Source organism: Schistocerca nitens, chromosome 5 (genome assembly GCF_023898315.1).
Source record: "Schistocerca nitens isolate TAMUIC-IGC-003100 chromosome 5, iqSchNite1.1, whole genome shotgun sequence".
Classification (NCBI taxonomy): domain Eukaryota; kingdom Metazoa; phylum Arthropoda; class Insecta; order Orthoptera; family Acrididae; genus Schistocerca; species Schistocerca nitens.
Genome location: NC_064618.1, coordinates 409919219 through 409945015, shown reverse-complemented (window position 1 = coordinate 409945015; position 25797 = coordinate 409919219). Strand labels below are relative to the sequence as shown.

General features: G+C 46.9%; 1 protein-coding gene across 2 annotated transcripts in view; it reads left to right on the top strand.

The window, feature by feature from the left end:
* Nucleotides 1-25797, top strand: part of LOC126259395 (rho GTPase-activating protein 1-like) — a 98332-nt gene that overhangs the window by 56955 nt on the left and 15580 nt on the right. For both annotated transcript variants that reach the window (XM_049956167.1, XM_049956166.1), the window contains 2 exons: nucleotides 16785-17003; nucleotides 23179-23277. In XM_049956167.1, the coding sequence (XP_049812124.1) occupies nucleotides 16785-17003; nucleotides 23179-23277 (318 nt within the window). The remainder of the gene's footprint in view (nucleotides 1-16784; nucleotides 17004-23178; nucleotides 23278-25797) is intronic.

The window sequence follows — 25797 nt, the reverse complement described above, 5'->3', positions numbered from 1 at the left end:
TGTCTGCAACGTATATCTTCCTCCAGATGGTGCAGTACCCCTGAATGTATTAGCTGCACTGATCAATCAACTCCCTAAACCTTTCCTACTTGTGGGAGATTTTGATGTCCATAATCCCTTATGGTTTGGTACCATGCTTACTGGCCTAGGCATAGATGTCGAAACTTTACTGTCGCAATTCAACCTCTGCCTCTTAAATACTGGGGCCGCCACACATTTCAGTGTGGCTCATGGTAGTTACTCGGCCATTGATTTATCAATTTGCAACCCAGGACTTCTCCCATCTATCCACTGGATAGCACATGACGACCTGTGTGATAGTGACCACTTACCCATTTTCCTGTCACTGCCCCAGCGTCAGGCACATACACACCTGCCCAGATGGGCTTTGAACAAGGCGGACTGAGAAACTTTCACCTCTGCTGTCACCGCTGAATCTCCCCCACATGATGTGATGGTAGAGCAGGTGACTAGCACAATTGTTTCTGTGGCAGAAAACACGAGCCCTCGCTCTTTAGGGTGCCCAAGGCATAAGGCTGTCCCTTGGTAGTCACTGGAAGTCGCTGAAGCAATTAAGGAGCATCGGCAAGCTCTACAGCAGCGTAAGTGGCACCCTTCCCTGGAGCACCTCATAGCCTTTAAACTGCTCCGTGCCCGTGTTCGCTACCTTATTCACCATTAGGTGTCACACATCACCTTCCCAAGTCTGAGCAAAGATGAAACGTCTTTTCGGGTACCAGGCCCAAATATCTGTACCGATGCAAATGTGATCACTGAGCACTTTGCTCGAGCCTCTGCATCGGAGAATTACCCCCCAGCGTTTCGCACACAAACGGTGGCTGGAAAGGAATGTTCTCTCATTCACTACACGCTGCAGTGAATCCTGTAACGCCCCATTTACAGATTGGGAGCTCCTCAGTGCTCTTGCACATCGCCCCGACACAGCTCCTGGACCTGATCGCATCCACAGGCAGATGATTAAACATCTCTCATCTGACTACAAGTGACATCTTCTCGTCACGTTCAACTGGATCCAGTGCAATGGCATCTTTCCATCCCAATGGCAGGAGAGCACCATCATTCCGGTGCTCAAACTCGGTAAAAACCAGCTTGACTTGGATAGCTATTGGCCCATCCGCCTCACCAACGTTCTTTGTGAGCTGCTGGATCATATGGTATGTCGGCGGTTGGGTTGAGTCCCGGAGTCACGTGGCTTGCTGGCTCCATGTCAGGGCGGCTTCCGCCAGGGTCACTTTACCACTGATAATTTTGTGTCCCTAGAGTCTGCCAACCAAACAGCCTTTTCCGGATGGCAACACCTGATTGCCGTCTTTTTTGACTTACTTTAGCATACGACACGACTTGGCGACATCATATCCTTGCCACATTATTTGAGTGGGGTCTCTGGGGACCGCTCCCGTTTTTTAACCAGAACTTCCTGTTGCTCCATACTTTCCATGTCCAAGTTGGTGACTCCCATAGTTCCATCCGTATCCAGGAGAATGGAGTCCCGCAGGGCTCTGTATTGAGTGAATCTCTATTTTTAGTGGCCATTAACAGTCTAGCAGCAGCTGTCAGGCCCTCTGTCTCACCTTCTCTGTATGCAGACGACTTCTGCATTTCATAATGCTGCTCCAGTACTGTTGTTGCTGAGTGGTGCCTCCAGGGATCCATCCACAAGGTGCAGTCATGGGCTCTAGCCCACGGCTTCCAGTTTTCATCCACAAAGTCGTTTGTCATGCATTTCTGTCGGCGTCATACTGTTCATCCGGAACCCGCACTTTACCTTAATGATGACCCACTCACTATAGTGCAGACATATCAATTCCTAGGACCAGTTTTTGATGCTTGATTCAGCTTAAGCAGAATTGCTGACAGTACCTCAGTGCCCTCCGTTGCCTGAGCAACACCAATTGGGATGCACATCGCTGTATGCTGCTGCAGCAGCTCTATGGAGCCCTTGTCCAATCCCGACTATGGGAGTGTGGTTTATGGTTCGGCAGCGCCATCAGTGTTGCATTTACTCAACCCTTTGCACCACTGTGGGGTTCAATTAGTGACAGGAGCTTTTAGGATGAGTATTGTGACCAGCGTACTGGTGGAGGCTGGTGTCCCTCCACTGCAGATCAGACGTGTGCAACTACTTGCCACTTGCCAATTACGCAGCACACATTCATAGTTCCCCTGAGCATCTGAATTACTGTGTCCTTTTCCCACCTGCGGCACTCCTCAGGGGGCTCAGCATTTAGTTGCCGGGTACGGGCGTGGCGACCCCGGGGTCCCTGAGCTGGGGACTGGAAAGCGCCACCAGTCCTCAATACCGTAAGCTAGAGTGTGCTTCAATGACCACCGTAACGCACGACAGTGGAACGCTGTACGGTACAGAGCCCGGGGATCTTGGCTTAACTGCCTGGGTCGCGAGGATGGTATAAACCTCTGTATAAAAAACCTCAATCTCAAGGTGTGCTGCGTGCAGAGGAGACGCATGTCTGTTGAGGTAGTACAGTTGCTGGCGGGTGACCTCTGGGGAACCTGCCGCCCCCCAGTTGTATTAGGCTTACCCAGGCAAGCGGGGCTCTGTCTGGGTGGACATTCCTTCCCCTAGCCATGGAAATACGAGTAGTGCACAAGCACGAGTCTCTAAGAAAGGAAAGTTCAATGCTTTACAGTATGACCACCAATCGTTCCTTTCCCTGCCCACACCAGGGGAGGAACGGCGGTCTAAATTAACTGGTGAGAAGTATTCTCCTCAATTTCTGGTTTGCAGCTGAACAGATAGGCACTCATTTCTGACCACAAAGCCTCAGTTTTTTGTGGAAAATTTAGAGGACAAGTTTGGAGAAGTTGAGGGCCTGTCTAAAATGAGGTCTGGAGCATTCCTCATACAGACAGCATCCCCAGCACAATCACGGGCATTGCTTGCTTGTGATAAGCTCGGTGATGTTGGAGTCTCCATTACGCCTCATAAGAGCCTCAGTATGGTTCAGGGACTTATTTTTCATCATGACCTGTTGTTGCGGTCTGACGCCGAGCTTCGTGCAAATCTGGAACGCCGCGGTGTCCACTTCGTACAATGTGTCTTCAGGAGACCTAAAGATAGTAGGGTCGCCACCGGCACCTTCATCTTGGCTTTCAAGGGAGACACCCTGCCCGAGAAGGTCAAGGTGGTGATATATCGATGTGATGTTAAGCCTTACATCCCTCCTGCCATGCGCTGCTTTAAGTGCTCGAGGTTTGGGCATATGTCATCGAGATGTGACGCCAACCCTACCTGTCGGGATTGTGGACGTGCCTCCCATCCCAACATCCCATGTTCGCGGCCCCCTGTTTGTGTCAACTGCGGACAGAAACATTCACCTTGTTCGTCAGACTGTGCGGTTTATCAAAAAGAATGGAAGATTATGGAGTATAAGACCTTAGACAGGCTCACTTACACAGAGGCTAAATGCAAGTATGACCAACTTCACCCTGTGCACATTTCATCAACGTTTGCTGCAGCAGCTTCGATGTCGCTGTCACTGGCGACAAGCTCCCAGCTCAGCCGCTTTTTGTGGGCCCTTCATTCCTGCCTCCCAAGTAGTTGGGGAACACCCTCTTCCGTTGCTCCCCCGTTATCAACATTGGGAGTAACAACCCCTCCTTCTTTGGGGACTTCAGTCCCCACCTCTGTGCCGGAGAAGTGCCCACCTCCTCCGGTTCCCCTCGCGCGGAAGGTATCGCTTGCTGGCCTCCCATCCACAGTTGCTGCCCCTCCACATGTCAGCCAGTGGCTGTAAAAACCACCACCTGAGGGCCATCGGGCTTCCAGGTCTTCCTCGGTCCATGAGACTGGGTCGGAAAAGCCCACCCAGCCTGATAAACCAAAGGACAAACGGGACCCTACCAAAAAGAAGAAAAAGCAAAAGGAGAAGGACATAGAGACAGAAAAGGAATTCACCACTCCACCTGAAGATGATGTGGAGCATGTAGCGCCCCCTCAGGAGCTAGATGTTGCTCAACCCGCAGCTCCTATGGTACTTTTATCAGGCTACTTCGCAATCGGTGGCAGCGAGCGTGTCTAAGGCGTGACCTATCCTCCCCGGGTTCTTTCATGTCTTCACAGTCGGATACCATTATCCTTCAATGGAATTGCCATGGTTTTTTCCACCACCTTGCTGAGTTGAAACAGCTTTTGTGCTGCTTCCCTGCCACTTCTCTGGCCCTGCAGGAAAACCAGTTTCCTGTTCGGCGACCCCTCCCTCTGTGGCTACCGGGGTTACAATAAGAACCGCGTAGAATACGACAGGACGTCTGGCGGTGTCTGTGTTTATGTTCTTGCCACTGTTCCTAGTGCCCCAGTGCCACTCCACACGGCTCTCGAGGCTGAGGCTGTTAGAATATGGGCAGGAATGGAGCTTACCATCTGTTCCCTCTACCTTCCCCCGGATGAGGTTGCCCCTCTTGCTGACCTAGCTGCCTTGTTTGCCCAGCTCCCTCCGCCATTCCTCCTTTTGGGGAACTTTAATGCCCACCACCCTTTATGGGGTGGGGCCCAGGTCTCGGGCCAGGGTAGGAACGTTGAGGCTCTCTTGGCACAGCAGGACATTGCCTCCTTAACACTGGTGCTCCCACATATTTTAGCTTGACTCATGGCACATACTTGGCCATTGACCTCTCTCTTAGTAGCCCAGGTCTTCTTCCATTCCTCATTTGGAGGGTCCACGACGACCTCTGTGGTAGCGACCACTTTTCTATCCTGGTTTCTCTTCTTCAATCCCAACCCCCTGACCAGCTGCCACGATTGTCTCTTCGTGGAGCTGTTTGGGCAGCCTACACCTCAGCTATTATGGCCATTGCTCCATTTCCTGGTGACATTGATTTGGCAGTGGACGAAGCCACTACGGCCATAGTTTCTGCTGCCAAGGCAACTGTTCCCTGTTCTTCAAGTACCCTAAGGAGTAAGTCAGTCCCTTGGTGGACACCAGATTGCAGAAGCTATTCGGGACCGCCAGCGAGCCCTGCAACGACACCGGCGTCGTCCTTCCCTAGAGAATCTGCGGGCCCGGGCTCGGCGGTTAATCCGGCGGAGCAAACAGGACTGCTGGGAACAATATGTTGCCACCATAGGTTCTCGCACCTCCCCATCTCAGGTGTGGTCGCGGGTTCAGCGCATTTTTGGCTTTCTCCCTCCTGCATCTGTCCCTTGCCTTTCTCTTCGGAGTACACTCTGTACTGACCCAGTCGCCATCGCCGAACATCTGGCAGAGTACTTCGCTCGTATTTCCGCGACAGCAGGCTACAGCGCAGAATTTTGCGCCATTAAAGAGCAGGCTGAGCGTACGCAGTTGTCGTTTAGCACGCACCATTGGGAACGATACAACGCCACATTTAGTGAATGGGAGCTCCAGAGTGCCCTTACAGCTTGCCCCAATATCTCTCCAGGTCCAGACCGAATTCACAACCAGTTTCTTCGCCGTCTCTTGGCGCACTGTCAGGGTGATTTACTCACCCTGTTTAACCACATCTGGACGGAGAGCGTTTCCCCAACTCGTTGGCAGGATAGCGTTACCATCCCGGTGCTGAAACCTGGTGCAGATCCACTAGTGGTTGATAGCTATCGCCCTATCAGCCTTACCAACGTTATGTGCAAACTCCTGGAACGGATGGTGAGTCGGCGGCTCATGTGGATTCTCGAAGCTCAGGGCCTCCTAGTCCAGCAACAGGTGGGGCTTCCGTCAGGGCTGCTCAGCGATCGACAATTTAGTCTCGCTAGAGTCGGCTATTTGTACTGCTTTTACTCGGCGGAGAACATCTAGTTGCTGTTTTCTTTGATCTTCGGAAGGCGTACGATACCACCTGGTGCCATCATATCCTTGCTATGCTGCACCAATGGGGCTTATGGGGTCTACGGAATTTTCTCTCCAATCACTGCTTTCGGGTTCAAGTTTGCACATATTTTAGCTCTGCTCATATTCAGGAGAACGGTGTCCCGCAGGGCCCGGTTCTCAGTGTTCCCCTCTTTTTGGTGGCGATTAATGATCTTGCGGGTGCGGTGGGCTCATCGGTCTGTTCTTTCTGTATGCCGATGACTTTTGTCTTTATTACAGATCCCCAAGGATCAGTTTCGCTGAACGGTGGCTGCAGGGAGCTATCCGTAAGGCACATTTTTGGGCATCCAACCACGGTTTTCAGATCTCAGCCTCCAAGACCCGTGTGATGCATTTCTGTCATCGTCGCACGATCCACCTCCATCCAGACCTCTACCTTGCCAATGAACTCCTTCGCATTGAGGAGACGCATCGCTTCCTTGGCATGCTGTTTGATGCTCAGCTCACTTGGACACCTCATCTTTGCGAGCTTAAACAACGGTGCTGGCGGCACCTCAACACCCTTCGCTGCCTCAGCCGATCGTTTGGGGGGGCTGCATAAACAACCCTCCTACAGCTCTCTAAGGCCTTATTCCAGTCCCGTCTCGACTACGGGAGTGTGGTGTATGACTCAGCAGCACCTTCAATGTTGCAGATCCTCGACCTGATTCTCCATTGTGGTGTCAAACTGGCGACAGGTGCCTTCCACACTAGTCCGGTAATTAGCCTTCTTGTAGAAGCTGGAATCCCTCCCCTACGATTCCACCGCCAACAGCTGCTTGCGTCATACATCGCCCTTGTCCATGCCTCGCCCGACCACCCAAACCACAGGCTCCTTTTTCCATCTTCTGCACTCCCCTCCCCACAACGGCGGACCAGGTCAGGTCTTCCCATCGCGGTCCGCTTTCGTTCCCTTCTCTCGTCACTTGAGTCCTTTCCCTTTCCTCCATCCTTCTGGCCCTCTTCTTCTACCCCTCCTTGGTCCCTCCCTCACTTGTGGCTTTGCCTGGATTTGTCCTGCGACTCCAAGTCCTCCGTTCCACCTGCCAGTCTTCGTCAACAATTCCTGGCTCTTCTTGCCGCGTTTCGCGATGCAGATGTAGTCTACACCGATGGTTCTGTGGTCGATGGACGCACTGGGTTTGCTTTCATCCACAGCGACTACGTTGAGCAGCATTCCCTGCCTTGTGGAAGCAGTGTTTTCACTGCGGAGCTGGTTGCTCTTTATCATGCACTCGCTCACCTTTCCTCCTGCCCTGGGGAGTCATTTGCCATATGCAGTGACTCCCTGAGTGGATTGCAAGCACTCGACCAGTGTTTTTTCTCGGGACCTTTTGGTGCCTGGTATTCAAGATGCTGTTTTTGCTCTCGCCGAGTGTGGTTGTTCAATGACGTTTGTGTGGACCCCGGGCCACATCGGCATTCCAGTAAACGAACGTGTCAATCGGTTGGCCAAGCAGGCCACCACTTCGCCACCCCTGGAGCTTGGTCTCATGGAAAGAGACCTCCAGTCAGCCCTACATCGCAAGGTCTGCGATGTCTAGAGCTCTGAATGGTCTGTCGTGAACACACCAAATAAGCAACCCCTGCGGGTCCAGGGTAAGAATAGGCCCGAGGTATTCCTGCCTGTTGTAAGAGGCGACTAAAGGGAGTTTCAACTGTTTCGGCCTCCTAGTAGTAGGTCCCCCTTGGGGTTTGACCTCCGTTTTTCAAAATTCTACAGAAGTACGAGCCTTTTGGGGAAGGATGCCTTACGTGGTGTATCACTGATCCTCAGTGCACTAAGACCTTGGCACTCAGCATTGTAACGGCGTTGTAACCACACCCACTATTCCTCAAATTGGGCCTAAACACCTGAGGGGTTGCACAAGTTACGCCCATAGTGCGTCCCCATCTGCACCTACGATCATGATGGACCTTCCATGGCACCCGAAATCCAGCACGGTAGCCAGCCCATTGTGGTGGGGTCGTCATGTACCCTCTAGGTTGCAGCCCCCCTGACAACACAGGGATTGTACTGCCGATACCTGAGCTGCACCCTCCGCACGTCGGCCAAGGAGTAGATGCCCGTCTCCTTGGGGCATCGGGACTCCCGGCAACGGTCATCCTGCCAGGTGGCCCTTGCTGAGGCTGGGTGGCGCCCGTGGGGAGAGCCCCTGGTCGGAGTGGGTGGTATCGGGGCGGACGTTTCGCAGATGAAACGTCAACATGTATCAGGTCGCTCTGCAGCCGAGTCTTTTAAAAAGAAAGGTACTGTCTCTGGTTCTGGTTCTCCTGCCCTTTCCCCCTTGGCCACTCCCTGGGAGGAAGGACAGGCCCACCGGCTTGGGGCGAAGTACTTCCCCCGCTATTTAGTCTGTTCTCGGACCGATGGGGGGACGTTCGCCACCTCCAAGCCCGTGTTCTTTGTCCAGCACATCGAGGACATCTTCGGGGAAATCGAGGCTCTCAGTAAAATGCGTTCGGGGTCCGTTCTTATAAAGACCACCTCCGCCACTCAGTCGGCGGCGCTTCAGGCGTGCGACTGACTAGGGGACATCCCAGTGCCCATTGTCCCGCATCTGGCACTGAATAGGACGTAGGGGGTTATTTTTCATCGGGACCTCCTGCTGCAATCTGATGAGGAGCTCAGGGCCAACCTGGTGCGCCGAGGCGTGCATTTCGTCCGGCGAGTTCAGCGTGGCCCCAAAGACCGTCGCATCGACACCGGAGCCTTTATCCTCGCCTTCGAGGGGGACGTTCTCCCAGAGAAGGTAAAGGTGATGTGCTACCGGTGCGACGTGTGACCTTACGTCCCGCCTCCTATGCGCTGCTTTCGGTGTTTTCGCTTTGGGCACATGTCGTCACGGTGTGGGGCTGAGCCCCTTTGTGGCGATTGTGGACGTCCTCTTCGTGAGGAACATACATGCACCCCACCACCTCGGTGCGTCAATTGTCCTGGCATCCACTCGCCTAGATCTTTAGACTGCCCCACGTATCATAAGGAGAAGAAGATTCAAGAATTAAAAACTTTGGATCGTCTCTCTTATTCTGAGGCCAGGAAGAAGTATGACCGCCTCCATCCCGTGACGTTGACAACTTCGTTTGCCTCAGTCGTGTCCACTCCTTCTGCAGTATCCTCACCCCTCTCCTGTCCCCCCTCCACCTCCTCACCCTATCCGGGGTCTGTGCCTCGGCCTCCCAAATCCCTCCCTTCCAAATCCTCCTCCCTCGCGGCCCCTGCCCCCTCTGCCCCGGGGGCCACCCTTCCCCCTCCTCCCCCTCCACCGCCTGAGAAGCGATCCTCTTCTCAGGCGTCCATCAGGGAAACGTTCCGGACCCCGGCTTCCGAGGTCCGGCGTTCCAACACGGACCCCGCGCGTGAGGACCTTCTTCGGGTCCAGCCCACCATCCCCGTGCCTCATCGGACTTCCCAGAAGGCCTCCAAGAAGTAGTCTTTATCCCCCTCTCCACCCCGGCGTGTTTCGTCTGACGCTCCATCCGTGAGTCGCTGCTTCCTGCCGTCCTCAGTTTCGCCAGGACGCTCTGCTGCCAGGCGCTCAGCTGCCCTCTCGTCGGCAAATGATGCTGCCCCTCCTACGCAATCCGGGAAAGTGGCCGCCGCTGGCGACGACTCGATGGAACAGGATCCAGCTCCTGCCGGTTGTAGCGTTGTTCCCTCGACACCTGACCCTCCGCGGCCGTCGAGGTGACCAGCTCTTCACCCGTTTCGTTCCCCCTCTTTTCTGACTAGCGATGGCTTTGTTACATTGGAACATAAGAGGTATTCGATCTAATCGGGAGGAATTACAACTGCTCCTCCCCCTGCACAGTCCGCTCGTCCTTGGTCTCCAGGAAACCAAGTTGCGCCCAACTGACCGTATTGCTTTTACCCACTATACCTCGGAGCGGTCTGACCTCCCCCCTGTGGACGGTATTCCAGCTCATGGTGGGGTCATGTTGCTCATTCGGGACGATGTCTATTACCATCCCGTCCCATTGACCACCCCACTCCAAGCAATAGCTGTCCGTATTACTCTTTCTGCCTTTACTTTTTCTGTTTGTACCGTCTACACTCCATCGTCATCCGCAGTTAGTTGGGCTGACATGATGCACCTGATTGTTCAGCTTCCTCCGCCGTTTTTATTGTTTGGCGACTTCAATGCCCATCATACCCTTTGGGGCTCTCCTGCATCCTGTCAGAGAGGCTCCCTCTTGGCGGATGGCTTCAACCACCTCAAACTTGTCTGCCTCAATACTGGTGCCCCAACTTTCCTCTCGGACTCGACTCATACCTACTCCCACTTGGACCTCTCGATCTGTTCTACCACTCTTGCCCGTCGGTTCAAGTGGTATGTACTTTCTGACACCTATTCGAGCGACCACTTCCCCTGTGTCGTTCGTCTCCTGCACCACACCCCATCCCCACGTCCTTCGAGCTGGAACATACCGAAAGCTGACTGAGGAATTTACTCCTCCCTGGCGACCTTTCCGGACCACGATTTTCTCAGTTGTGACAGTCAGGTCGAATACCTCACGGCTGTTATCATCAATGCTGCCGAACGTTCCATTCCTCGTACTGCCTCTTCTCCACGTCGCGTTTCCGTCCCCTGGTCTGAATGAGGCTTGTCGAGACGCTATCCGTGCTCGACGACGTGCTTTACGCATCTTTCGCCGCCATCCTACGTTGGCGAATTGTATTGGATACAAACGACTCCGAGCGCAATGCCATAGAGTCATCAAAGACAGCAAAAAAGCTTGTTGGGCCTCTTTCACCAGCTTCTTTAACAGTTTTACTCCCTCTTCTGTCGTCTGGGGTGGCTTGTGCCGGCTGTCGGGTATTAAGGCCCACTCCTCAGTACCTGGCCTGACTTCAGGTGATGAGGTCCTTGTTGATCCTGTGGATATCTCCAACGCCTTCGGCCGCTTTTTCGCGGAGGTTTCAAGCTCCGCCCATTACCACCCTGCCTTCCTTCCCAGGAAAGAGGCAGAAGAGGCTCGGCCACCTTCCTTCCACTCGCTGAATCTGGAAAATTATAATGCCCCCTTTACTATGCGGGAACTCGAACGTGCACTTGCACTGTCCCGGTCCTCTGCTCCGGAGCCAGATGCCATTCACGTTCAGATGCTGGCACACCTTTCTCCGGCAGGCAAAAGCTTCCTCCTTCGTACCTACAATCGCGTCTGGACCGAAGGTCAAGTCCCCACGCGTTGGCGTGACCTGGGAAGGATAGACACCTTCCTTATAGTTACCGCCCCATTTTTCTTACAAGCTTTGTCTGTAAGGTGATGGAGCGCATGGTTAACGCTCGGTTAGTTTGGATTCTTGAATCTCGACGGCTGCTTACCAATGTTCAATGCAGCTTTCGTCGCCGCCGCTCCGCTGTTGACCACCTTGTGACCTTGTCGACATTCATCATGAACAACTTTTTGCGAAAGCACCAAACGGTCACCGTGTTCTTCGATTTGGAGAAGGCTTATGATACCTGTTGGAGAGGAGGTGTCCTCCGCACTATGCACAGGTGGGGTCTACGCGGTCGCCTGCCCCTTTTTATTGATTCCTTTTTAACAGATCGACAGTTTAGGGTATGTGTGGGTTTCGTATTGTCCGACGTCTTCCTCCAGGAGAACGGAGTGCCTCAGGGCTCCGTCTTGAGTGTAGCCCTTTTTGCCATAGCGATCAATCCAATTATGGATTGCATTCCACCTAATGTCTCAGGCTGTCTTTTTGTCGATGACTTCGCAATCTACTGCAGTGCCCAGCGAACATGCCTCCTGGAGCGCTGCCTTCAGCGTTGTCTAGACAGCCTATACTCATGGAGTGTGGCAAATGGCTTCCGGTTCTCTGAAGAGAAGACGGTTTGCATCAACTTTTGGCAATATAAAGCGTTCCTTCCGCCATCCTTACATCTCGGTCCCGTTGTTCTCCCATTCGTGGAAACAACTAAGTTTCGAGGGCTCACACTGGACAGGAAACTTTGTTGGTCTCCGCACGTCTCTTATTTGGCTGCCCGTTGTACACGTTCCCTTAATGTCCTCAGAGTTCATAGTGGTTCATCTTGGGCAGCGGATCGCACTGTCCTGCTTCGCTTGTATCGGTCCGTAGTCCGATCAAAGCTGGATTATGGGAGCCTCGGCTACTCGTCTGCTCAGCCATCCCTCTTACGCCGTCTCAACTCCATCCACCATAGGGGGTTACATCTTGCGACCGGAGCTTTCTACACTAGTCCCGTCGAGAGTCTTTATGCTGAAGCTGCCGAATTACCATTGACCTACCGGCGCGACGTACTGCTTTGTCGGTATGCCTGCCGGCTGTTGTCAATGCCCGACCACCCCTCTTATCAGTCCTTCTTCGCCGATTCTCTTGACCGTCAGTATGGGTTGTATGTGTCTGCCCTGCTGCCCCCTGGAGTCCACTTTAGTCGCCTGCTTCGACAATTGGATTTTGCCCTCCCTACCACCTTCAGAGAGGGTGAGAGCCTGACACCACCGTGGCTCCAGGCTCCGGTTCATATTTATCTCGACCTCAGCTCGCTCCCGAAGGAGGGTACTCCGGCTGCAGTGTATTGCTCACGGGTTGTCGAACTTCATGCGCGACTTGCCAGTCACACCTTTATTTACACTGATGGCTCCAAAACTGATGATGGTTTCGGCTGTGCCTTTGTCGTCGGGGCCGTCACCTTTAAATACCGGCTCCTCGACCAGTGTTCCAGCTTTATGGCCGAGCTTTTTGCTCCCCATCAGGCCGTACAGTATGCCCGCCGCCACCGCCATTCATCGTATGTACTCTGCTCTGATTCACTCAGTGCTCTTCAGAGCCTTGGAGCTCCATATCCGGTCCATCTCTTGGTGCAACGGATCCAGCAGTCCCTCCATTCTTTCGCTGAGGGTGGCTCTCCTGTCAGCTTTCTTGTGGGTTCCCGGCCATGTAGGAGTGCCTGGGAATGAGGCTGCTGATGCTGCAGCCAAGGCTGCAGTCCTCCTGCCTCGGCCAGCCTCCCATTGTGTCCCGTCATCTGACGTTAGTGGGGTTGTTTGTAAGAGGATTGTGTCCTTGTGGTGGGATACTTGGTCCTCACTTCTAGGAAACAAGCTCCGGGCAGTAAAACCGTTCCCAACTGCTTGGACAACCTCCTCCCGACCATCTCGGCGAGAAGAGGTCCTTCTGACCAGGTTGCAGATTGGGCATTGCCGGTTTAGCCACCGCTACCTGCTCTCCGGTGACCCAGCCCCGCAGTGCCCTTGTGGTCATGCATTAACAGTGTGCCATGTTTTATTGTCGTGTCCCCGTTTTAATCAATCTCGTGTTGTCCTGTCTCTGCCATCTACTTTACAGGATATTTTAGCGGATGACGCTCAAGCAGCTGCTCGTCTTCTTCGTTTCATTACTTTGACTGGATTGTCCAAAGACATCTAACTCTCTCCCTTATTTTATCTGCATCTTTGTAAGAACTTTCTGGTGTGTTCCTCCCCCCCCCCCCCCCCCTTGAGTTTTACTAGATTCTATGTGCTCTAACAATTGTGACTGGGCGCTAATGACCTCAGTAGTTGAGCGCCCTTAAACCCCAAACAAAAACACCAAATAAGCTCCGCATGGTCAAGTCTTCCACAGCCGTATGGAACTCATCCTTGAGGGGCACGTGTAGGGACTCAGTTGTTTGCTGCCGTCTCCGAATTGGACATACGTGGTTGACCCACAGCTATCTCCTTCGTCGTGAGAACCCGCCCAAGTGTCACTGTGATGCAGGGCTGACAGTGGTTCATCTTCTGATGAACTGTCCCCTTTTAGCCCCCTTGCAGCAGTCCTTTAATTTACCAGCTGCACTTCCTTTAATTCTAGGTGATGATGCCTCTATAGCTGACTCAGTTTTATGTTTTATCCGTGCAGCTGGGTTTTATCACTCGCTCTAGTGTGGGTGCTCTCACACGATTTCTCAGGCTACACCCACTCCAGCGACTTTTAATTGTGACGTGGATACCAAAATAGTGTCTTTTATGGTAACTAGTTGTGTTGGTACCTCTATCAACGCTCTCCAGCTGGAGGTTCTTCATTTGTAGTTGAGAGGTTGACCTTTTACCTGATCCATCAACCACTGTAGTCTGTTTTACTCTAGTCAACTATTTGCTCTGCTCCTTTTAAGTGTCCTCAATTTTGTGTTGCTGTGGTGTTCATTTTAGCTCTGTACCCCTTGGTGTTCCCTCCTTCTGGGTGCAGAGGTTATGCTTTTACTGTATAGGCCTTTTTACAAGTATGTCTGTTTGGCTGTTTGGAACTGGGGACTGATGACCTCGATGTTTAGCCTCCATCAAACCCCAAAACCAACCAACCAACCCGCCCACAGCAGTCCATCTCCTGCTTCGGTGGCCCAGATCAGGGCTAACGATTGCGGTTCACGTACAGTCCCATCCCTCTGAACTGGAGTCCTCCCTTTTACCACCTCTACTTGCGCTCCGTTCACGTACGCCTACATGGTGTACTCCTCGGCCGCAGCTTTGTCTGTACCTTGTGCATGGCCCTAAGGACTCCGTTAACCCCGCCGCTCTCCACTGTCACTTCCTGTTGATTCTTGACATGTTCTGGGGCTCTGAAGTGGTTTACGCCATTGGCTCACTGACTGATGGTCACTTAGGCTTCGCTTATATTCATGGAGAACATATTGAGCAGCACTCCTTGCCAGTTGGCTGCAGTGTTTCCACTGCAGAGCTGGCGGCCGTATCTCGTGCTTTTGAGTACATCCGCTCATGCTCTGGCGAGTCATTTCTCCTAAAGCAGCCTACAAACTATCGACCAGTGTGCTACCCTTGCCACCCTCTGGTAGTGTCCATTCAGGAGTCCATCTATGCCCTGGAACAGTCCCGCTGTTCCGTGGTGTTTGTGTGGCCCCCAGGACACGTCGGAATCCCCAGCAACAAACTTGCTGACAGGCTGGCCAAACAGGCATCACGGAAACTGCTTCTGGAGATAGGCATCTCTGAAACTGACCTGCATTCTGTCTCACACTACAGGGTTTTCCAGCTTCGGGAGATGGAATGGCATAAGAGCACGCACAACAAACTGTGTGTCATTAAGGAGACTATGAATGTGTGGAAGTCTTCCATGCAGGCCTCTCGCAGGGAACCAGTTGTCCTCTGCTGGCTCCGCATTGGCCATACGTGGCTAACACATGGGTTACCTACTTCGTCGAGAGGACCCACCTCAGTGTCGCTGTGGCTCCCAAATGACGGTCGTCCACCTCTTGCTGGACTGCCCACTTTTAGCCGCCCTGCGGCAAACTTTTAACTTTCCCAGCACCCTGCCTTCGGTGTTGGGCGACAGTGCCTCCACAGCAGCTTTAGTTTTACGTTTTATCTGTGAGACTGGGTTTTATACATCTATGTAGGTTTTAGCAGATGTCCTTTGTCCCTCTGTGACCTCCACCCTAGTGCTTTTAGGGTGGAGGTTTTAATGTGTTGCAGAGTGGCTGGCTTTCCCTTTTTTATTCTCTTGGTTGGCCAGCTACTGTAATCTGCTTTCATGTTTTACTTTCTTCTGTTTCTAGCATCTCTCTGTTGATTTCTTGTCCTCTTTTGTTCCTTTTAGTGTTTGTTGCCTTCCCTTCGTTCTTGTGGCTTTTCCTTTCTTTCTGTTTTGTGTTATATGTTTCATCCGTTTTATTCTCACACTTGTGGCATTGTTTTATTAGGAACAAGGGACCGATGACCTTGAAGTTTGGTCTCTTCTCCCGCCTTTAAACCAACCAACCAACCAACCATCTCGGAAGCAAGGGGGAATTCCCTTCCTAGTGGTGAGAATGTTTCATTATTCATTATTTTGAAATCAGGTAAACTGGCTCTTCTGATGGACAGCTGTTGTCCGGTCAGTTTAACTGGTGCCCTCTGCAAGTTACTTGAACGTACGGTGAGTCGAAGGCTGTATTGGATCCTGAAATTGCAGGACCTTTTGGCTTCAATCCAGGGTGCCCCTCTCTCTTTAGTGGCTATCAATGGTCCCGTGGTGTCTGTCCTAATGATTTTTGCATTTATGTGTGTTCACCCACAACGGGCGATGTGGAATGGAGGCCATAGTGAGAATACACAGAACTCAATCTTAGGCTATCACTCATGGCTTCTGATTAGTGGGGTTCTGAACTATGTATTCTAGGTAGTTTTCAGAGAAGGCATTTAATAATGTTTCACAGATGTCTTGCCACGCTCACCACTAACAAAACTGTAATTTTCCCAGTTAATTGTAGGATGATTAAACTTTACACCATTGATTATAGTACAACTACGTAACCTACGTGCAACTAAACTTGGGTTTTCTGTGAAGTTTTCAGTTGCATCAGGAGGTGAGTCTGGTGGGCTATCTTGATGCCATCTATCGCCACACCAGTCTGAGCTCATGCTTGTTCAGTCTGAAATGACCTCACTTCCTTCCATGATCCACTCCTGAATAGAGGTTTCTTAATGGTTTGGACAATATGTTGAGTGTCAATGTAAATAAAGGCAGCTACTAAGGCTTATTAAAACCATTGTGTCTCCTTGTTCTTTCATTGACACATGGATTATTTCCTTTATTGTCAAAGAGGTTGGTGCCCTACCTTACATATGAGATATTTTAAAAATTAACATTGGGATAAAATAATGTGGCTTTCAGAATATCTATGGTTGCATGATTGGAATATTATGAGCTGGAAGCTCAATAAAGACATGTTACTTTAGATGTTTCTTGAGGAATTCAAAAGAGTTTCTTTTCAAGGAAATTTCATTGTTCATAATTCCAGGACTACTTCATGAGAATTCACATTGTCTTGAAGTAGTGTTATGCAACAGCATACGAGTGCTCATATTATTTTATCTCCTCCCCCCCCCCCCCTTTCATGTATATTCTCTTTAATAGTAGTAGCATTTGTGAAATAAACTGTATCTGTAACACAATGAAAGATGGATATTTAACCCTACATTTTCATTCTGTTTTAGGTACCTGATGTATACATTGGATAAATATGTTGAGCAAGATTACAGTCTTGTTTATTTCCACTATGGACTGACAAGTAAAAATAAACCATCACTGTCATGGTTATGGCAAGCGTATAAGGCCTTTGATCGGAAATACAAGAAGAATGTTAAGGCTCTGTATCTAGTCCATCCAACAAATTTCATCAGAGTAATATGGCAGATATTTCGTGCTGCTATAAGGTAAACACATTGGCTTATTAGTAAAATTGAAAGAAATGTTGATCATTTACTTTATGTAGCTTTTCTTTATAGCATTAATATAAAAGTAAATGATTATAAGACAACGCATTTTAGATTACTAAAATTGATCACTGAACAGATTAGCAACTGCCTCCAGCAATATCCACAGATCTAGATACAGCAGCTGTTGCATACTGTGATTATTCAGTATGCTTAAACTGATTTCGTGATGACAGGAAATAAGCATTGAAATTATGTTACTGGAAAACAGGCACCAAAGTGTATCTCACATATCCATTAAGAATTTTGTCACCTCCTTGATTCTGAACTGATTCACTTTTTATGTATTGCTTTAGTCTCCATAATGTGTCTAGTTTGGAAGAGAAAAGTTCTGTTCAGCAATCCAGAGACAAAAATTTTGATTTAATATTTCAATTCATTATCTGAATGATGTGGACTCTATTGTCCATGGATTACTTGTAATAATAAAGTTTTGTTCCTTTAAATAGGACATAAATTTCCTTGCATATATCCTCTACTCTCCCTTTTTATATCATTTTGTCACTGCCATCCATTGACATCAGTATAAATTGCGTGTAGTTGTTATGCTTCAATTTATCAGTATTAGGGTGACAGTATGCAAAGTCATTATTTCCTCTGATATGTCAGGTTTTCTTGACATGATTGATTGCATCAATTTTAATCTAGAAAATTCAACTGGCTAGAATTTAATGGCCTGATATACTCATTCACTGACACCTGCAGCTGTCATTTTTGTTATTGGTTTTTCAATTGTACAGTTTTGGTCTTAGACATTATCTATTATCTTCAGATCCTCAGACGAGTTGTTTCCATTTTCTGCCAAATATTTCAACAGCAGACTTGACTGTCTCCTTCAGGTGAGTAATTGATGTCTAGACTCCAACCAGACAGGCAGCAAGCAGCCATTATAACCTGAAGATGATGAGTGGATTGGTTGTGGAAATATCAATGAGCTGTGATATAAAGCATACTTGCCATATCTTTGTTGAAGTCCAGACACAGAGTATGCATTATAACACGGCTCAGAGTACAAGAAGAGGATGCTTTAAAATACCATGCATCAAATGGAGAAAACAATTTGGCTGAACGCTTAAAAGCACACTATTTATCATTTCCTGTTTTCTTGTTTTTATCTTTACTGTATTCTTGACTTTTAAGTTTATGCTAAATGTGATATTTGATTGAAAAATCCATCCACTTTCATAAGTGATTTTACACTAATATTTATCACATTTCAAAAAATTGGAGTTTCGGCAATAAAATTTGTATACTGCATGTTGTTGATGTGTACACTTTTTATTAATAGTAACATTGTAACATTCAAAATGCATAAAAGCAGCATATTAACCCTTTCATGGCTTCGAGGACTGAGTACCCTGCCTGCTCAGCTGGCTGGTGGGGGGGAACACACTGTGCACCTGACTGGTGGGCGGCTGACTCACTCAGCGATTGCTGCAGGCTATGGGAGAGTACACATCACTATTGACTAATTCTACTTCCCAGCACAAGTGGAACCACTCTTTGATTGTTGTTGTTGTTGTTGTTGTTGTGGTCTTCAGTGCAGAGACTGGTTTCATGCAGCTCTCCATGCTACTCTGTCCTGTTAAAGCTTCTTCATCTCCCAGTACCTACTGCAACCTACATCCTTATGAATCTGCATAGTGTATTAATCTCTTGATCTCCCCCTACGACTTTTACCATCCACTCTTCCCTCTAGTACTAAATTGGTGATCCTTTGATGCCTCAGAACATGTCCTACCAACCGATCCCTTCTTCTAGCCAAGTTGTGCCACAAATTTCTCTTCTCCCCAATTCTATTCAATACCTCCTCATTAGTTACGTGATCTACCCATCTAATTTTCAGAATCCTTCTGTAGCACCTCATTTCAAAAGCTTCTATTCTCTTCGTGTCCAAACTATTTATCGTCCATGTTTCACTTCCATACATGGCTAAGCTCCATAAAAATACTGACACTTAAATCTATACTTGATGTTAACAAATTTCTCTTCTTCAGAAACACTTTCCTTGCCATTGCCAGTCTACATTTTATATCCTCTCTACTTCGACCATCATCAGTTATTTTGCTCCCCAAAAAGCAAAACTCCTTTACCACTGTAAGTGTCTCAATTCCTAATCTAATTCCCTCAGCGTCACCCGACTTCATTCGACTACATCCCATTATCCTCGTTTTGCTTTTGTTGATGTTCATCTTATATCCTCCTTTCAAGACACCGTCCATTCCGTTCAACTGCTCTTCCAAGTCCTTTGCTGTCTCTGAAAGAATTACAATGTCATTGGCGAACCTTAAAGTTTTTATTTCTTCTCCATGGATTTTAATTCCTGCTCCAAATTTTTCTTTTGTTTCCTTTACTGCTTGCTCAATGTACAGATTGAATAAAATCGGGGATAGGCTACAATCCTGTCTCACTCCCTTCCCAACCACTGCTTCCATTTCATGCCCCTCGACTCTTGTAACTGTCATCTGGTTTCTGTACAGATTGTAAATAGCCTTTCACTCCATATACTTTACCCCTGCTACCTTCAGAATTTGAAAGAGAGTATTCCAATCAACATTGTCTAAAGCTTTCTCTAAGTCTACAAATGCTAGAAATGTAGGTTTGCCTTTCCTTAATCTAGCTTCTAAGATAAGTCGCAGGGTCAGTATTGCCTCACGTGTTCCAACATTTCTACGTAGTCCAAACAGATCTTCCCAGAGTTCAGCTTCTACCAGTTTTTCCATTCGTCTGTAAAGAATTCGCGTTAGTATTTTGCAGCCGTGACTTATTAAACTGACAGTGCGGTAATTTTCACACCTGTCTGCACCTGCATTTTTTTGGAATTGGAACTATTATATTCTTCTTGGAGTCTGTTCGCCTGTCTCATACATCTTGCTCACCATATTGTAGAGTTTTGACAGGGCTGGCTCTCCCTAGGCTATCAGTAGTTCTACTGCGATATTGGCTACTCCTGGGGCTTGTTTCGACTTAGGTCTTTCAGTGCTCTGTCAGATTCTTCACACAGTATCATATCTCCCATTTCATCTTCATCTACATTCTCTTCCATTTCCATAATATTGCCCTCAAGTACATCGCCCTTGTATAGACCTGCTATATACTCCTTCCACCTTTCTGCTTTCCCTTCTTTGCCTAGGACTGGTTTTCCATCTGAGCTCTTGATATTCATACAGGTGGTTCTCTTTTCTCCAAAGGTCTCTTTTAATTTCCTGTAGGCAGTATCTATCTTACCCCTAGTGAGATAATCCTCTACATCCTTACATTTGTCCTCTACCCATGCCTGCTTAGCTATTTTCACTTCCTGCCGATCTCATTTTTGAGACGTTTGTATTCCTTTTCTCCTGCTTCGTTTACTGCACTTTCATCTCTCCTGAGTAGTCCCCGCGCAGAGATCTGAATCGGGGCTATTTTACCTCCGGAATATTTTACCCAAGAGGACGCCATCGTCATTTAACCACAAAAGTAAAACTGCATGCCCTCGGGAGAAAATTATGGCTGTAGTTTCCCCTTGCTTCCAGTCAAGGTCCATAGTTCGGTGAGGGGGGGGGGGGGGGGGGTGCTTGATAGATAATCTATAAATTTGCTAGGAAATGATATTACATTACCATGCAGAGAGAATTTAAAGTTTTAGTTGACTATGAAAGAACAAAGAATTGCAACAAACGACACATGGGATTCATTATTCAGTACGTCAAGGAACACTTTGTGCTAAATTTGCAGTCATGTTGCACATGAAGATATTAGTGGTATGAATAACAAATTTTGGGAGTTGCGCACACATTATTCCACTGTCAGTTGCAACTGTTTGATGGAAGTGAAAGAGGTGTATGGAAACTTCATACATTACTGCAAAGTACATTGGTTAAGTTAAGGCCAAGCCTTGGATGTTCTTTTTTATTTAAAACTCACTATTGTTGAATTTATGAAGGAGAAAGGAGTGCAGGAACAAAAATCAGAAAATCCCGAATGGATTGTGGACCTCACATTTTATGTGGACTTCACTGCACACTACTACACTATGACATTGCAAGGTGAGGAACAACTTCTTTCTGATTTGATGAGGATGCATTTAAAAAGAAAATTGTATTACAGAAGAGAAATATTTTGACTCACACAGTCCAGTTCCTAATGTCACTGCCATTACAGATAATGCAAAGTTTTAATAATTGATAGCGGCCTTGAGAGAATTAAAACGATAATTTGCAAAATGTTTTGAGGACCCTGTCAATATTACATTTGTTTTCAAGATTGTTTGCCATTTCAGTTGAAAGCGCCCCAGTGCACGTGCAGATGTAACTGATTGACCTGCAATGGAATTCCCATTTCAGTGACAAATCCACTTACGTTAAAACTGTTGAGGACATCTACACTGGTTTCCTCAGAGTTTCTATGTCTGCTTAATGAGGTTGCAAAAGTGCTACAATATTTCGAGCAACAATTTTGTGTGAAAGATCTTTTTCTTATTATGAAAGTGAGTAAGTCATAATTACATGACAACTTGTGTGCGAAGAACTGTGAAATTGTCTGCATCTGTCCATATGCCGACAGTTCGTACCAGATAAAAATTATGTCTTCGGCTCGTCAAAAATAATTAAATAATGTGGAAAATTTCTTTTGTTTGTGATCCGTGCTGTTAAGAAATGTGAAGTGTAAAACCAAGCCACATGTACTGCAACTGCCCTGCCATTTAAATGCAGTGCATTTGCAATTCCCCGCCCCCCTCCCCCTCCCCCCGGTCCTGGTCAGCAAAGCTGAGTACTATGGCACTCGTGCCAGGACAAGGTCTGCGAGCCGAAATCTTCACCTTCCCTGCAGTACACAGCATCTCTGAGGAATTTATTTTGTAGTTTCTTGCTTTGGTGTTTCTGGGGCTTCAGGTTTGCCCATTAAATTTACCAGCAACTGGCTGATAAAATTTCAAGTAGAATTTCACCAGTGACATGTTTTCTTTCCTTATTATTTCAGAAATTATTTTTGCATTTAACACACACAGGAGTTCCATGATATCCTTGTCCAATAAATTGTGTTCAGTTGTTGCAGAAGTGGTACAGGAAAACATTTTAATCTGACCAAACACGTAAACATGACTGGCCCAGTTCATGAGTCGTAAGCGGAAAGGGCCCAGGAGCATGTAAAAGCTGTAGTGATTTTCAACATTACCAAGAAGAGCAGATAATGACAGTACTTACAGGAATGTTGAAATGCGGATAACAGCAAGATGCCATTCTATTTTGTTTGTTTACGTAATCCCACACTCAGGTGTACATGAATGCCCTAATTCATCAGGTCTCCCTACCTATATGGCATAAATGAACATACTAAGCCATCTGAAATTATACCAGCCAGGCACACAAGTACTCCCTGAGCCATTGGGCGTCCTACCTGTTAGAATCACTTGTGTGTCAATAGCAATGAAAGGGTTAATTTTACTGCACATAAGATAATTGTGTGTAAATACCATGCAATACTTACAGAATAAGAGAAGATACAGTAATAATTTGTTCACTAACTGAATGTAAGTGGAATGTGTACTTGTGTTCTGAAACAAGTGCAGCGTTTTCCTGTATTTGGGAAACCACACACACACACACACACACACACACACACACACACACAAGCTGTACAGGTTGATGTAAAGTAAGCAGGAGAAATTCTGGGAAGTTTGGAATGTAGGAGATACAAGTGATGGAAGTAAATGTCTGAGGGCAGGTTGTAAGTCATGCCTGTATAGCTCTGTCAGTAAGAGCATTAACCACGAAAGACAAGGGTCCAGATTCGAATCTCATTCTGGACACTTGTAAACTGACAGGTAGTTTCAGAACAGTGCGCTTTTCACTGCAGAATGAAAATTCATTTGAAAAAAATTCTTTGGTTGTATTTTCATTTGAGAGATTTCTAAAAAATGTTAGTGGTTATGTGGCAATTTGAAAATATGCAAGGTTCTAAGAAAACTTACACTTCTATGATCAAATGTTGGGGATCAAACATTTTTACACTGCTGCCACAATCACCACCAACACCATTGATGATGATAGCAATAATGGTAATTATAATTTTGGTTTCTACGTCTAAATTATGTTATGTTGATTTCTAATTTTAATTGTCAATTTTGTTGCAGTGTAAAGTTTGGCAGGAAAGTGATGTATGTCAATTACTTACATGAACTTAGTCAGCATCTCCATCTGGATCAGATATGCATCCCACAGGCTGTTATAGAGTAAGTATTCAGTACATTATTTGGTCTCTCTCTTTGACCTAAGTGTTGCAGAATTTTTCATTGTGATATTGACATAGTTTTAGTTGTATGTTTGTTATGCTGCTATCAGCATCCATGACTTTATTCCCTTCTGCCTTGAAGGAGGTAGTTTCTTGAATCTCTAACAATATCAAAAATGTCTTGTGCAGATGTTAGTGTGAATGTTGGTAGTAGGTTGTATAGAAACACATCTGCTATTATTATAGTGAATGCTGTCGATCTGTTGACAGATACAGACCATACATTCTAAAGTACAGTCAAAGACATTGAAAGACCAAAAAGAAATATGTCCTTACTTTTAAGTTCATTGTCTCCACCACAAGAAGCAAAAGTGTTTATCGAAACAACATTCTCTTAATAAATTGTAGTTAACACATGCAACTGTAAAGCTTCAGCCTCATCTAGAGAAAGTGATTATCTTATGAAGCAATAAATAAATAAATAAATAAACGAGAAATGAACTTGAAATTATTCAGTCCCTCCATCAAAATATTTGACTTTAGTATTGTGTTAAAAAGATAAGTAGCAGAGGAAAAAGTCATAAGTAATCACTCCTCTTCTTCAGTCTATTGTGTTTCTTCAGGAGACATGTACTGACATTAATTACTAATTACTGTAACCCACTGATCATAATTTCAGGTGATTTGCAACAAGTTGTATTTTGCTGATTCATAGTGTCCACTGTGGTGCTATGAATACTTGTTGTTGTTGTTATCGTCATTGTCGTCTTCAGTGATGGTGACGATGACGATAAGATATGCATAGAAAGAATCATCAGTGTCCTTTTCTTCTGCTTGCTGACCTTAGTGCATATCAAGTGCCCGTTAACTGACCAAATACCACAGTAACTCAGGCTCTTGTTCCATCATAAAACAATGATGAATGATACATTTTTAATGCAACAATGCCATTTACTGCTATTTATCACTTGTATTGATATGCTTCCATCTATCATACATATCATAACCAAAAGATTCCTGTTGTGGATACTTAGTGGGCCTGCTAGACAGCTGTAAAAACTCTCTCTCTCTCTCTCTCTCTCTCTCTCCAGCTTCAGTGACTGAGAGCACCTCTCCGAGGGGGGGGGGGGTTAGAAATCTCTTAGCTGAAGCAAGAAATATTATCATAGGGTTAAAAACGAGGAAACCTCTTATCCTTTAAAGAATCAAACCGCCATGTGTAAAACAGATTCAAAAATCTGATTGCTTTACAAATGAAATAATGCACTATGTGATCAAAAGAATCTGGACACCTGGCTGAAAATGACTTAAAAGTTCGTGGCACCCTCCATCAGTAATGCTAGAATTCAGTATGGTGTTGTCCCACCCTTAGTCTTGGTGACAGCTTCCACTCTCGCAGGCAAATGTTCAGTCAAATACTGGATAAATGTAGTCCAGGTATTTGTGCATTGTCAGTTACACTGCCTTAGGGGACAGAAAATTTCTAACTGCAATTCTTGTCTTATTGTGTTAAACTTTTTACATTAGGCTATACCTCTTAGTGAATAGAATTTAAATTGTTATATTTGGTCAGCAGCTATGCGAAATATTGAGAATCAAATTTTTGTCTTCCCTGGAAGCGATTAGATAAGCAGTCTGCAACTGGTATTGGATAATGTGATAGCAGTTTAGTAATATAGATGAGCATTATACTGTAAAATGAAATTTGGTGGCTACACTTAATAGTCTTCATGGATTTCAGTGAACTTAGAAATCTGGAGAGAGATTGGGTTGGACTATTTGATTGGATTTCTCTTCCATTGACATGGGTATGTAAAACTGCACTATTATGTACAAGTAGAACTTGTACCACAATCTCTCACAATCTATAAGGTGAGGAAACATTCAAAAATTGATTATAACCTATTGCATATTTTGTGCTTGTGAAATTCAAGTGGTTCCAGTTCCTATGTAATCTCTTCACCGATGATATTCTAAACCTGTTCAAAACCTGTGCCCCATCAGATTCATTAGATTTGTGTTTCATTGTGGAGGAAACATATGATGCATTAAAAGGCATAACACAGGATAACAGTATTGTTAATTCGGGAGGCAAGACTTTGTAGAATGCTCTATATTGTAGCTATCTTCAGTAGGGGGTAGTTAACAGTGGCGTAAACACATGTGACCCTGATTATCATCTTTTTTATGGCATACTGCATATGGGAATTTTTCCCCCCTCCAGACAGTTCTCAGTTTTCCCACTACTCCAGCCACAAAAGTATTGGCTTTCAGCTTGAAACTACAAGTGAGCTGATAAGTCTAAGTCTCCTTTTTGTTTAGAACTTGCATAAAGAAACTGACCATAATTTGAATAAAATTAACTTCAAATAATCATTTCTTTTACCTCGTGATTTCAATATCTTCATGTTGAGTGAATTGCTTTTATGTACACAATCGAAAGCCCGTAATGAAGTGGACCAGATGAAATTTCACTGTAGACGAAGTAATTTGTGCTTCAGTCCTTTAGTAGCTTACAGGC